Consider the following 14858-nt stretch of genomic DNA (forward strand, 5'->3'; position numbering starts at 1 on the left):
CAAAGCAAAGCCAAAAACTGTCAGTCCTCATTTGAATCACGTTTGTTTCCTTGTTCTCTTTCTTAAGGCTCAGATATACTCGCTTTGAACCATGTGTGTGCGTAGACAACCGGCTGAACATAAACGTTCACAGCCGATGTTCAGGACGTGTGACTGGAGGAAGCGTTACATAAATCAGAGTAGAGATTCTATTTTTTATAGTTGTGGACTTCATTTATTTAACTTTTCTAACAACATAAATAATCTGCCGTTGTTGTAGCAGCTCTCTGGTGTCTCATCACCATACATCCCTACACTGCTCCTAGTGGCTATATGCATATTGCATCAGGAGGATGTGTAGCGTTAACGTCTGAGGAGGACGTGCACAATCAAAGCTCCAAACCAACGCAGGACACACAAGGCTGACATCAAGTGCACACTGCTCACCGTGCCCTCTGCACACGACGCCTAAAATAACACACAGACTAAAAAAACACACACTATGAGGATTTTGCTTCTGCAGTTGCGCTGAGGATTTGTTAAACTGAAGCGAAGCCGAAGCTGCCTCACTATACAGTGTGATGTTTTTTTTTTTTTTTTTTTTAAATCAACATACAAATACGGTTCTAATTTGCAGATGGCAAAATGGGAATATCTTCACGTGTCCCGTCAATGAGGACGCCAGAACAGCAGCAATAAACTTCTGCTTATCGTTCTGAAACAGGCAGCCCAACGCGTCATGTGAAAAGCGGCCTGCCACAAAAACCTTTCAAATGAATCTACAGCTCCAAATATCAGGCAATAAAGAAACTGGAAGAGCGGTCGTATGGCTTATAAATTCAGGGAGGCAATATAACCGACTATTAATTGAAACAATGTGATTCACTGGTGTATAAATCTGTACAAAGCACTATTAAGCCTCATAAATACACTGTTTATGGAAGCATGGTTTATGAATTAATGGAGGGCGACACTTTGCTTTATTAATTCATGTAACTCAGCAGACTTGTGTGGTAGAGCACTGCAGCTGGTAAAATAGTGAGTCTGAGGATCAGAAATGTAAACAAAAGCAAACATTTCTCCTCATGAATCTGTCAGAGGATGACTTAACGCTCATGAATAAATTGTTTTTTTACGGCATGTTGTGGCTTATAATTGCACCCAAGATGAGCTTTTATTAAATCTCATAATACACAGTTTGAATGCTTTACATTTCAGGCACACAGATGAGGCATTCGAAAGCTCTCAAGGACCGTTTAACAACAGAAGAACAACCTTGTTTAGGTTTCCCACAGCAAACAAGGAGAGTTGAACTTCTTCACACTGCAGTTGGTCAACTCAAGGCCGTTTAACAAAAAAAAAAAAAAAAAAAAGCCTCCTTGGAATAATAGATCATTTTCTTTTTTACCAAACAAATCTATTCGACTCACCCCCGTTGAGCTGTACTCGTGATGCACTGCTGTGAGCTCGGTGACCTCGGAGCAGATTATCAGCTAAACACAGTCAGCGAATCAATATTCAGCTCAATTTCCTCCCGCTGTTGCCGCTCCTGCATCCAATCTCGTCAACGTTTGTTGGCTTTGTTGTCCTTCCACACTGTGTGTTTACTGATATGAAGTGACATACATAATATTTGCAGAATGATAAAAACCTGATGAATAATGGGTTTTCCTCCCCCCCCCCCCTCTCCGGCGGGTCTACAAATAGAGTGAGAGGTCATACTGAGAAGTTTATTAATGGAGTAATATTGAACAGATGGAGTTGAGATAAACAAGGCTGCAGAATTGATTGAGGCTATGTTCGAGACATTCCCCGAGCTGATGGTTAATTACACGAGTCCAGTGAATCACTTACAGTCTCAGATAAAGTTATAGATTATATTAGGACCCTCACCGCAAGAATTCCCTCCACACACAACACTGTTTATTCCATGTGCCCTGAATCATGCGACATGTATGAAATGTGATTATTAGAGTTCAGAAACCATCTCCTCTTTCATATTCAATAATGCAGAGAAGCAGGTGGCATCACGACACCTACAGTAGAGCACTTATAAAACATTTCTCTTTTTAAGATATGTAGCCTCTATATTCTTGTACTGTGGATAATGGGGCAGTAGAAGCTCCTGTTTAACAGCTTGTTAGACAGGCACAGGAAGGAGTGTCTGAGCCGACCTGCATTCTTCACTCTGAGTTTCTCTGGGTGGAGAAGCAGGGTCCCTCATATGTCAACATAGCATTGCAGGAAGGTGTTTTTATGTCATGTGAAAGTATTCACGTTTTGATCTTTACTTGTGTACTTTTTAATTATTTTGCAACTGCAGGACAGAGTCAGTGACGAATGCACCTAACGGGACAATAAAGCGCATCTTATTTTCTTTCCATATAAGCAGAATCTGCAGCTTTCATAACCAGTACAGCTGCAGAGACTAGAAGATAAGCATCATGAAACAGAGTATTTTAAGCCCTCTTTTTACACAGTATGATGCACTATGACCTGTGACCTTTAGTTTTAACAACAGGTTAGGCGACTGAGGGAGACTTACACTTCTAATGTTGACAAATAAAGCCAATGCTGAAGAGCAAAATCCTGCAGCTTGTTGACGGTCCGCTTGGCTCCGGCAGTCACAAACACACCGCATTCAAAAATGCCCTTTTTTACAGCGTACATTGATGGATGTTTCTGGCTACACTGAAATCTCAGAGGGGCACTTTTAATTGTGTCTGTCACTTTAAAGACGTAATGTGCAACATCTAATTGGTTAATTTGGAAAAAAATAACTTGTGTATGTCTATTTAAGAGAAAGTGTTTCTGAGTAGTTCACACAGGCTGGAGGGCTCTTCTTCAGCTTGTTTATATTTCCCTAATAGGCTCAAACTGCCTCTCTAACTCTTGTCCCTGCTTCTACATGAGGGAAGAGAAACAGACCCGTTCTCTCAGGGAGGCTGTTTGTAGGTGCACAAAGACTGGACGAGTGTGCTCGCAAGAGCATTTCTGTAGGAGAACCAGCACACTTTCCAAAAAACAAAACAATTAAACACGACAACCCAAATGAACTTTGACCTGCATGCTGTCACTTGATTGGTCACATGATGTTGTCTTGAGACGTTTATAAGGGCTCTACCGTCTCACAGACACTTTTTTTTGTTTGTTTTGGTCTGAATATCTGCTCTGAATGTTGTAGCCGCCAATGTCTCCTGACGCTTCCCTGGAAGACAAATATGACCAGCACATGTCCAAAGCTCTTTGCGATCCAATGCAAAATATGTTGGGTTTTTTTTTTGGCCTACTTTATTGATTTCCAGCATACTTAGAAGCTTCAAGCTGGCTCTCAACTTGACTGCTGCCTTTAGTTGTTGAATATCCTCCTAAGTAAAGACGATAAAACAGCCTCCTTGCATATGACTTTACTTTCTACATGTCTGGAGTATCGCCTGATATCAGCTCGACAAAGAATATAAGTGATTTTTCAGCCCTAAGAGATCGACTACGAGTTCTCTTATCATGCTGCAAACTTGAAGTGGAGCTGCAGAAATAGTAACGCTCTGCTGTGAAGTGGATAAGAAACAAGGCAAGTGTTTGAAAAGTGAGTGCTTCAGAGTTATGAAGAGACAGAAAAACTTCCGGAAACACTTTGGGAGAAAACTCTTCGAACCCATCAAGTAGAGTAATGATGCAAGATACTCGGGCATACATTCGCCCTCTTATAAGAGGCTGCTTTGTAATAGCACAGTTTTTAAAGAAGTAACAAAATAACAAGGCTATGAATAACTTTGTCTTGTGTCTTTAAAATAAAAGTAGTACACTGAACTCCTCACCGATGAAGAGCTGGCTGTTGAGCTGCAGGTGGAAGTGTCCGTCAGCAGGAGCTTCCTGCGTGGCGACAGGAAGTCCGTCCAATCGTAGGGACGCCTCCTTGACGTTGCGCTCAGCTCGGACTCGATGCCACCGGTTGTCGTTAAGCGGCATGCTTGACTCCACCTGAACCTCCAGAGGCCCGTTGCCCACATCAAAGGAGAAAACCACCTGAGTGGAGGCTGAATGAGGAGAAGGAAAATGAGTCAGTGTTTTTAATGTAAACTTTTACAATACATCCTTGTTTTCAATGAGTGTAAAGAAGAATCAGAGCTCCCAAAAAGTGTTTCGTTGTAAATCCACTCTGATCCTGGATTTGATCATGCCTATAAACCCCTCTACTTCAGCCCTGCTCAGACCAGGCTGTTCCGTGTCTGTAGCTTTAAATGCTGATTAGCTGTGTCTGACCACGCCCCCTCTCTGGATCACAGGCTGACGTAATTACTCATCATCACGAAAGACAACAACAAACAAAAAGCTGACTGTAATGAAGCAGACTGGTTCAAGTTCCCACAGGATAACAACAAACAAAAGACCTGAGAGGCTTTGCTACGCCTCTTTGAATGCTGCTTAACCTTTTTTATTTCGCTTATTCCAATCCTTCCTGTGAGATAGGAATACATGACATATAGCACCCTGCGAGGTCGGGGCCGGTGTCGACTTTAAAGGCCTCTTGTTAACTCATAACAAAATGATTTCACAGTGTGGAAGAGGCTGTTAAATCTAAAAGAACAGCCAGCCTTTTTAAACATCTAGACTTTAAAGTTAATATTTTTAGATGTAGGACTTTCAGTTAAAGTGGATTTAACGTTGATGCACGCTTTATTTGTTGGTTTAGTGTCTAAATGATAAACCACCGCTGGTTAAGAGTTTCAGCATCTTGAGTTAGGACCAAAACAAACTCCTTTGTGCTGCTGATGCTGCTGCCTTGTTTCAGCACCACGGACAGCTCCTCTGTGCTGAGCGTCAGTGTTTGCTCCTCTCAGGGTGTCTGCTCGCCTCTCCCTGTTCCCTCCAACAAAGGCGAAAGATTTAAGAGAGTGCAGGCTGAGCAAACCACCATCCTTCATGCTGCGCTGGCCGAGACTGAAGACGTATTACCACCAGAGTACAAAGCAAGATGAAACAGAGTCCCAGCATCCTGCAGCAACTTCATTTCGGCGATTGTTTTCAGTCAGAGACACGATGTTACAGAGCAAACTAAGGCAGGAGGCAAGCAGAGACTGAACCGAAGTGAAAGAGGGAAACTACACATAAAGCTAATAACTAATTCATATCATCCACACAAGCCATTTCACACAGTACACATTACTGCTGCCCATAAATGTGCGCCTCGTTCAGCCGCAATGCTGTCATAACCATACAGGCACAAGGACACCTTGCCGGATAATACAGCTATATTTTAGACCTCACACCCGGCCACATTTCCATGGCACCCATAAAAATAAATAACACTCTGTTAGTTATTACTGTCATAATCCAAATGACACCCTATTGCTACCATAAATGTGTGCCTCACACAAGAGGCAGGGATTAATGGACGGTCACGGCTAAAATGCCCCCGAGAGTTCATAAAACCGCTAAGTTAAAAATAAAGGTGCATTGGAGGAAAAAAAAAAGGCCACTGCAGTGATTATGTGTCCCTTTTTATGGATCGTATGTAGACTACTCTTCATTTGTTGTGTTGTGTCCCGTGTGGTGCAGCTGTGCAGTGCATTCAGCTGTGGTCTGTGCAGGGAGAAAAATTGATCGGAACAATGCAATTTAAAGCAGAATACAAAGTGAGAAGAAACACAAGCACTACCTGCAGAAATACAAACTCTGCATCCCTCAGCTTGACGGTGAATCAAAGTACATCTAAAAGGTAAGGCTAGATAAATGAACAGGAAAGTCTTATCATCCTCTTTTATCATACACTTTAATCCCTGCTCCAGGAATGAAATTAAAGGAATCCAAAGTTTCCTTCTCTTGCATCACTCTGACACAGAAACAGAAATAAAAACAAAACTCTATTACTCCTACCCCACTATAAATAACACTCTCAAACACTGTAAAAGGCTTAGAAGACACAAATCTCCTTGAAGCTCGTCTGAAACGGATTCATTCTTCACCCTTCAGCTCTTACTCACAGCTCAGCTCGATCCGGATGAAGTCTTTGATGCCCAGGTTTTCCAGGAACACACCGGAGGCGGCCGTGGTTTTAAACAGGAAGGAGACGTCTGCGCTCAGCTCCGCGTGGAAGGTGGGGAAGTGGAGGTACGACGTCTCTTTGTCGAAGAACGCGGCGTTCCAGAAATTCTCTGAAATACACACAAAAACAAACGCCTACAGGTGCTGACAGGAAGTGCCCGGAGGCAGAGCACAACACTGACAGCTGTTCTAATCATCATCATCAAAACAATCCTAGATAACATCATTATCCATCATCCACCACCAGTTAAAGACAACAGCAACATCGAGAGGTTACATCGTCAAAAATCACATCAGGTAATCTGTTACTGAACAGATGAAATCATCTCTGCTCTTAATGTGGAGAACGCACAGCTGACACCAAACAGCTCCTCCTCGTCCTCTAATGTGTCCCTCCTTTACAAACGATCACCATGACAACCTTTACACCTACTTGGAGCGAGGTGTAAGGTTTAAGTTAAAACCTTCTGACGACACCGGAGCTATCTCAGCTGGTGCATCGCTTTAAATGAAAGTAGTCATAACTGGTGCATCTCAACACTGGCTGCTAAAATCTGATGTGTGAGCATCGTCGTCTGTCATGGAGTTTGACAAAATAAGTAACCTCCATAAAAGAAGCTATGTTGAAAACTATATTACATATTGTGATATTACAAAGACAAATAAAGAGCTGTGACATCGTTTACAGAATTTTTTTTTCGTAAACTTCTTAAGTAAAGACGAGGACTGGCCGTCCACCTAGAGGTGTAATTCAGTGTGGAAGGTAGTATGCATGAAGGGTTAATCACCAGTGCTGTGCAGTACACGTGTCAGAGGAGAGAAATGGACTTACTGTCTCCATGGCAGCGCAGAGCACCCACCCTGTAGGCGGCCTCCGAGCCCGGCCTCTGGACGTCACCCAGAACCAGAGACCTGACAGGGAGGCTCTCCTTATGGGTGAGGAGGCCTGAGTCCTCAGCCCTGCAGGGATAAGAGAAGAAAATATTTCAATAAGTCATAAATCATCATAAATCATGATAAAGTTTAACGAAAAAAAAAAAAAAAAAGTAGGAGGAGATGGAGTGAGAAGAGGAAGATAGATGAGCCCAAAAAACAAACATAAATAGGATCCTCTTCTTGTGTAGATTTTTCTGTGTTTTTATTTTTCTTACATCACTCTGGGACAATATTCCATGTTGTTACAAGGTGATGTAAACATTGCAGTGTGAAGGTGCAATCTTTCGGGGACTATTTCAATTATAACCATCCTGACAACAAGTCAACATCCATCCAAGAGAAGTCCTCCTGGGACTCGACGCCTGCTGTCCATCGACGCCCACATGCAGCTCATCGCACTGAAGCTTATCCGCCTGTTAGCCCTGTTGCTGAGAAAAGTTGCCGACAAAAGTACATAAAGGGCTGGAGGGGGGGGAGGGGATGGATGCGAAGGAGTGTTTACAACACTTTGCGAGTCTGATGAAATATTGAAGAGCAGCAATGGCAGCTCCGGTCTGTAAAAATAGACCACTGAACAAACAGTTTGTACTGGGAAATGATCGAAGGAAGCAGGTCAGGCTGAGGCTCGATCGCTTACGACAGAGAGGAAAAGCCACAACACTTTTCTCCTCTGCTGATTTCCTTCAGACCGATTTGCTGTTTCCTTAACGGCCAAAGTTAAACTGGGACAGTTGACTGCTGTGTGGTCCGTCATTCGTTCATAAATGATGTACGCAGGGAAAATATGACATTTTACTTTTCTGATGCTTTAGTGTGAACGCTCGACTCCTAAACAGCGTATAACCTGTGAGTGATGAAGTAACCAAAACAAGAAAAACAATAAGAACAGCACTCTCACTTTTTTGTCTTCTCTGGGAATATTGCCTGTTACACCTGAAGTATAATCTGGAGTGTACTTAGCTTTTCTTCGTTTCGAGACCAAACCATCTTCTGCTAACAGCTAAGGAGCTCCGGGTAAGGTCAAGCAGCAAGACTGTTAATATTCCCTTACAAATGTATACAGTTTTCCTTCTTTAACGTTGACACTTCCTCTCTCCCTCTCCTCCTCCTCCTCGCTGTGGTGATCAGCTGATTGTGAGCATCTATTCTAATCATCCAACCAGATTCCACCACAACCTCTCTCAACCAATCATCCTGCTGCTGTCAGATTTTAAAATCTCTTCTCTCACTCTGCCGCAGTCAAGTGTTGTCATTTCAGTGCGACCGCTGTGACTCTCCTCCAGTCCCAGTCACCTCCATCCATCTCAGCAGAGTTCAGACACGGCCTCATCACATCCTGTGTTCTTCTCTCACCACCATCCCCAGTGTGGAGACTCCATAGGGGAGCATCCTATCCTGCTGTCGGCCTCGCTACCCCTCTGAGAACATGAAGACATCGTCGCAATCTCATCGTCAGAGCCACTGCACATTTGATCTTTTTCTAATCTGTTAAAGGGATGCTTCACCCATTTGCATTAAGCTTTGTATCATTAGAAAGTGTTGAATGGTCGTGAATCCAGCCCTCATTTTGCCCTGAGACGAGAAAAATCAGTTTTTTCTTTGCCTGAAAATTTTCTTTACGTGATGCAAAAACCATCATATTGCATAATGCAAATAGGTAAAATATCCCTTTAAGAGTAAAATCTTACTTTAGTCTCCCCTGACTGAAATGTCCATGAAACTTTAGTCATTTTGAGGTTTTACAAACCTGACTTTGTAAATCAAAGGGAAGCAGAACTTGTGAATGTAAACGGTGAGGAACATTTTCAGGAAACAGAAAAGAGTTCAGTACCACTCCATGCGGTCTGCGTCACAGTTGCAGTAGTGTTGTGGGTCCACACAGTCGCCCTGCAGGCCGCAGGCACACTGCTGGCTGCCTGGCTGAGCTCCGCCCCAGTAAGTCTGGAGAGTACCGGGACCAGGACCGCCGAACCACCAGCTGAACGGAGAGCCCTCTGAAAACACACACGACAATGGATTCATCGTCTGACTTGAGAAAACCTTTCCATTGTTTAAGTTGAGACGTCTAAAACATGAACTGTGGGTTCTCACCGAGCAGAAACATCCCGTCTTAAAAACATTTATATATCAGACTGACATCGCTGATTCACGTCAAAGAGCAAGACAGATCAGCACGTTATTGGAGACGTAACTGCAAGTGCCCACACATATTTCATTTGAAGACTTTACAGTTGTTGCTGCTCCATGATTGTCTGTGAAACGAGGAAATAACGTTCAAATAACGTTCTTCGAAATCATTTTCACTTTTAGGCTTTTATTAGTTTATTCTCTTTCAATAAGAAGTCAGGTTTACTACAGCTTTGTGTTGCCATTTTATGATACCAACAACATTAATTATGGTTTAAGAATATTAGAATCGGATCAGAACAGAAAAGAAGTCGATCCTCGAAGGCAGTGTTTATCTACACCAGAGCATAAACCCTGTCACAAACTCCCAGCACGATGTTTGATGCATCACAGATGAAGAGAGAGCATGAGGACACACAGACGAAGTTGGACTTGATGTCCATTTCAAATGATGAGGACATTTCAGCGATTCAAACTCAATCCATCAAGCTTGTAATTTAAACTGAGTTTTTGCAAACTGTTTGCATGAATTAGTTGGAGAGTCCTTCTGATTGGATGGATAGAGTCTTAACGATGTGCAGAGATGGCGCCTCATGACTCACTCTGATAAGATTGTCAAACAAATGTATCATATCAGTGATTACAGCTGGAGTTTGGCATAAAAAAACTCATCTGATGTTGTTTTTGTTTTCATTTATTAGTCTCAGTTAAATTACAAAATGAGAAACAGGATACACTATATCATGACATCACATGTTGCCTGGAAGTAAGACGCACAATTCAACAATAAAAATATAAAGCTCTCATCTTGAACCAAATTTGCGGTGAACTCTGGATAAGGAAAGTCTGCACTCGTGTGGACTCGAGGACAGAGCGTAGTTTGTGATTTAGAGGTGGCCTCACGCACTAAGCACTCACACACTAAGGTGAGTGAGTGTGGAGTTTGGAAGTCACACAAAGAGGCCCTTTACCTGGAGTGTTGAGGAGGCGGGACTTCCTGCAGCGGTAGGACAGCTCCTGTTCACAGTGCTCTGATTGGCTGATGGCTGCTGATAACTGCTCCTCTTCAGTGGAGTAGTCGAAGTGGACCGAACGCTGGCTGACACCGGGAGACGGTCGGACTCTGCTCAGCTCTGTGTTGTTGTGCTGGATCAACATCCACGTGGTCTCCTCTGTAGATGGACACAGACACTCGTTACAAGGATGCAAAGGATGCTTCGAGCTGTGTGGGCGTCTGCTGCTAACTTGTTAGAGCTGAAGGTATTTTATGTCTTTTCTGACTGCTGCGTATTTCACTTTTATTTGTGTAAAAGGGAACACACTGCTGCACACCATCTGGCTAAATGATATGCATTTATAAAACAACAATGTTTCTTTTGAGCTCAACCTCCATAAGAAATTGTTATCGCCATTTATTTAAACTAATTGTTTTTATTTCCAACTATTTTTTTATTAAGTTGAAAAATAATAACAGCGGACCCCTGACAAAGTTACATGTTAAACATGACACCAGGCCTCTTTGAGAAAATGGGAGAGACGCCATTCTCCCTGAAAGATATTATACTATTAGATCCACTTTTACTATTTTCAGATGCAAAAGTTACATATTGTTAAAGTTCAGTTTCAACTGTATCTGATCAGTGAGTGTATGTGAGATGTAGAAGACACACTGAGAGAATTCAAACATGTACACTGATGTAAATCATGTGGAACGCAGAAACAGATGGCGTGAAAGATAAACATTTAGACCGGAGAGAAAAATACAATCAAGATGATGAGAAGGATGTGAAGCACAAGACATTTACAGAAAGTGATGAATGAAGAGAGAGAGAGAGAGTGAGAGAGAGAGAGAGAGAGAGAGAGAGAGAGAGAGAGAGAGGGAGGGAGAGAGAGAGACATCAAAAAAAGGATTTGAGCATTATGACAGGAGTGTCATCATTTATAAATATCTCAATGTTTATCATAAAACATTAAGTGATTATGAAAGGCTGTGTGTGTGTGTGTGTGTGTGTGTGTGTGTGTGTGTGTGTGTGTGTGTGTGTGTGTGTGTGTGTGTGTGTGTGCGTGTCACCTGTCATGTTGCAGTAGACCAGCTGCGGTTTGATCGGTCCGCTGCCGTCCACATCGATGTAAAAATGTCCCGACGTGTTGCCGTTGTGTTTGTACGCCTCGCAGGACTGTTCGTACACAGCTGGGAGGGGAAATAATGAGATCAGCTGCAGCGTGAATCAACATCAGCATCAACACATCGACCAAATAAAATCGACCAAATAAAATCACACTTTGTATTTTCTCTATGAGCCTCTTTTGAACAAAAGATAAATCCAGGTAAAGGAGAGAATAATGACTGACGAGAATCCCGACCTTCAGACCTTTATCAGCGCTCTGTCTTCCTCACAGCCTCCATAAGTCCTCACACACTCTGTGCTTCCTTTTCAGACAAATTGCTGACATTTTTAAGGCAAATCCATATCTAAAGATCCCCACACTCTGCTCACCAGTTTATCTCTGTGTCTGCACAGCCTCAAGTCTACGATTCATCTCATTCCCTCAGTGTGGTCAAAAAAAAGAAGTTTCACTCAAACATCAGCATGAAAACGAAAACTGGAGGAAAACCGTGCGGAGAATTCAGCGCTTCGGTTTTCGAGGATTTACCTCGAGGGAATCGGCACAGGAAGGATAAATCTTCCCTGTAACGATTGAGTCTATTGATTCATTATTTCTCTGTTAGTCACAGCTACAATTTCATTAGCCTCAATCATATCGCTCCCCTCCATTGCTTTGCAAAGGTAAAACATCTGGGAATAAGTTATGAAGGACGACTTCTAAAGTGTCTCCGGGCTGCAACTATAACAAAAACCAAGAACTACTCTGTCTCTGACCTGATATGAACTCTTTTCCTGCAGCAACACTTCAAAGCTGAACACCAAACAAATGGCTGAGGAGTGCATCTTTGACAAGCCAGCAGAACTAAAGGTTTGTCTTTATACCCAGCAGGTAGAAAATCCTCTTTGCTGTTTAGAGCTGACTCTGAGAAAACCCCTCATTATGATTGATGGAGAAGCCGACGTGCATTAAAGTCATAATAATACCGGTTTGTTGATCACATTTTCTTTTCAATTTGCCTCCTTGAAAGCGCTCCACGTTGAGTGTGTGTAAAAGGAAATTCATTAGCTGCACTTCTTTCAATGTTTCTCACAATTTCTGCTTCTTGTTTGCTTCTAATTTCCATTTTTAGTTTTCAAACCTTGTTACATCTCTCCCTCCATCCTTTTCTTAAACCGTCGCCTGGAGAATTGCACTTAAATCCAACAAATGTGAAACAGCTACAGTAATGCATTTCAGGGGAAAACACAAAGGCTGCCCAAGCTACGAATAAATGACATGGTCAGGAAACACTTTTGCAGATCATTGGCTTGAATGTTTCTCAATTATATTCAAATATCGACTCAAAGCCACTGAAGAGTGATCAGCTGGTTCAGCAGCTGGTTAAGATCTTGGAATAAACGTGGTACACAACAACTTTCGGATTGAGTTGACGGTGGCGCCCCCTGTGGACAAAGAGACGACTACAGTCTTTGCTGTTTTTGATCTGTTCACGCTCCTTTAGATGCAGAAAAAGACACGTAACCCTTTTTACTGTTTCATTGACATCTCACATTTTCCATGGAAAAGATTCAAAATGTGGGATATGTGTGACTGTAAAAATATCGCTGGATTTGAAATTGCTACTTTCTCACGTAAAGGACAAGATCAGTAGAGAGATGGAAGGTACCGCTGTGTCCACAGGGGGCGCCAGATTCATCACAAAGCAAAGTTCCTCACTGTAGCCTTCTATGCCTATTTTGTTTTCACCATATCGCCATGGTTACTTATTTCACCAAACACACAACAAACTGTGGACAAGATACGAGTCAAGCGGAGTCCGACTAAGTGGATTCTGAAAGCTTTACACAAAACATAATGGGATTATTGTGTCGCCTGCTAAGTGCCCTGTACCTGATGGGTGCTTGAAGGAAACAGGACACAACAATAATGAATGAGAGGAGGAGGCTATATATATATATATATATATATATATATATATATATAAGGGACTCTGTGAGTGCACGTATAGTTCAGTTTGACCCAGTGCCCCAGTTTTCTTATGTATTACCGTAGTATGATGATGTTTTACTGACAGGTGACTTACAGCTGTGGCAGGTGGCTCCACTGTATCCGCTGTCAGAGCAGTTACAGTGAAACATGGTCCAGGACTGACTGCAGAGACCGCCGTGTTCACAGCGACTGGGAGAACACCTGAGAGAGAGAGAGAGAGAGAGAGAGAGAGAGAGAGAGAGAGAGAGAGAGAGAGAGAGAGAGAGAGAGAGAGAGAGAGCGAGAGCGAGAGCGAGAGAGAGGAGAAGTCAGCCAAGTTTATCACAAAGTTTAATGACCCCACAATTCCCCTGATAGATATGCATGTCAGATCTTGATTTATTTTTGCTGTCAAGTCCCCTCTGAAAAAGAGAGAGAACAATATTTTCTTCTGTATGTTTTTATACACACTAAGACAGCAGAGTTGAAAATCAATTCGCTTGCTTTGGCAGCTCGAACGTTTGGAAACAATTCTTCATATTTTTTCTGGAGAAAAGAAGGACAAAGAAGTCGATGCCAGTAAACACTTTCCATCCCTCGTTTTTCCAGAGAAGTTTCATTGTTTGTTTTCTCTAAAAACGCTTCTGAAGTTTATTTTATGGTTGATCTGATTCATTCTATTTATTGACAGATATTACATTATTCTTAAAGTACTGCACTTCAAGCTGCCGTTATATTGATCCTGACCTGGCCTCTTTTGAAACACCTTTTCTCTCCTGATTACACACACACACACACACACACACACACACACACACACACACACACACACGCACACACCTACACACACACACACACACACAAACACTGTGACTCCTAAACATGAAATTGCACATTTCAAATAGCAAGGAATGTAAATGTGACATTTTTAAGGGAGGAAATAAGACTGTAAAGAATCGACAGCTTCCCCTTTATGAAGAACAAAGCGCTGAGTCAGCCTCAGTGAACAGTGTGTTGTTATTGTTTTTTTTACCTCCATTTATCTCCATACTGATTTGATCTAAAGAGAGCTACTTAGCAACCACATTAAAGTTTGTGAGTTTTTCCCTTTTAGGATCCTTTGCGTTTCCTCCTGTTGGTAAAACTCTGCTGCAAATGTTTGTTCTTTGAGATACATGAGACCCACCGGCCTGGACTCGGCCTGGATGATGTACACTGGTGCTACTTAGGGCTGAACATGGCCCACACTCTAATGTAGCTATCATGCTGATGATCATGGTGATCGTGGGCCTTCTGCCCTCTTTAAAGAGCTCACGCACACTTGAGTTTGGCACACAGTGGCTCAGGTGTGTTAAGCGTCCAGGGTATCTTGATGCTGAGCCGTGTGGCCCCACATCATAGTAACCATGAAGATGGACTCCCACAACCTCCCGTTTTTGTTCCTTTTTGTTTGAACGACCTGCAACAACCGCACCGACAGCCGGGCCTTTGTTTTGCCTGTATTCCTGTGTTAACAAATGAGCATCGGCTGGCTTCTATTCACTCTCATAACACACACACACACACACACACACACACACACACACACACACTGACCCACCGAGCCCACACATTCAGTGTGCCATGAGAAGCTCACAGTGATAGCTTCTGACTAACAGTTACTTGTGCAGAGATCAAACATTTCACAGTCACAG

The 14858-nt window shown here is 42.6% G+C and overlaps 1 protein-coding gene across 1 annotated transcript in view; it reads right to left on the reverse strand.

Moving 5' to 3' along the window:
- LOC306826350 (contactin-associated protein-like 4) overlaps nt 1-14858 on the reverse strand; it is a 106927-nt gene that overhangs the window by 19240 nt on the left and 72829 nt on the right. Inside the window, exons 11-17 of the mRNA XM_079347608.1 lie at nt 13280-13386; nt 11159-11278; nt 10059-10259; nt 8792-8954; nt 6857-6984; nt 5964-6134; nt 3798-4016 (exon numbers count right to left, since the gene is read on the reverse strand). Coding sequence (XP_079203734.1) covers nt 3798-4016; nt 5964-6134; nt 6857-6984; nt 8792-8954; nt 10059-10259; nt 11159-11278; nt 13280-13386 — 1109 coding nt within the window. The remainder of the gene's footprint in view (nt 1-3797; nt 4017-5963; nt 6135-6856; nt 6985-8791; nt 8955-10058; nt 10260-11158; nt 11279-13279; nt 13387-14858) is intronic.

The sequence above is a fragment of the Symphodus melops genome (assembly GCF_947650265.1).
Source record: "Symphodus melops genome assembly, chromosome: 7".
Classification (NCBI taxonomy): domain Eukaryota; kingdom Metazoa; phylum Chordata; class Actinopteri; order Labriformes; family Labridae; genus Symphodus; species Symphodus melops.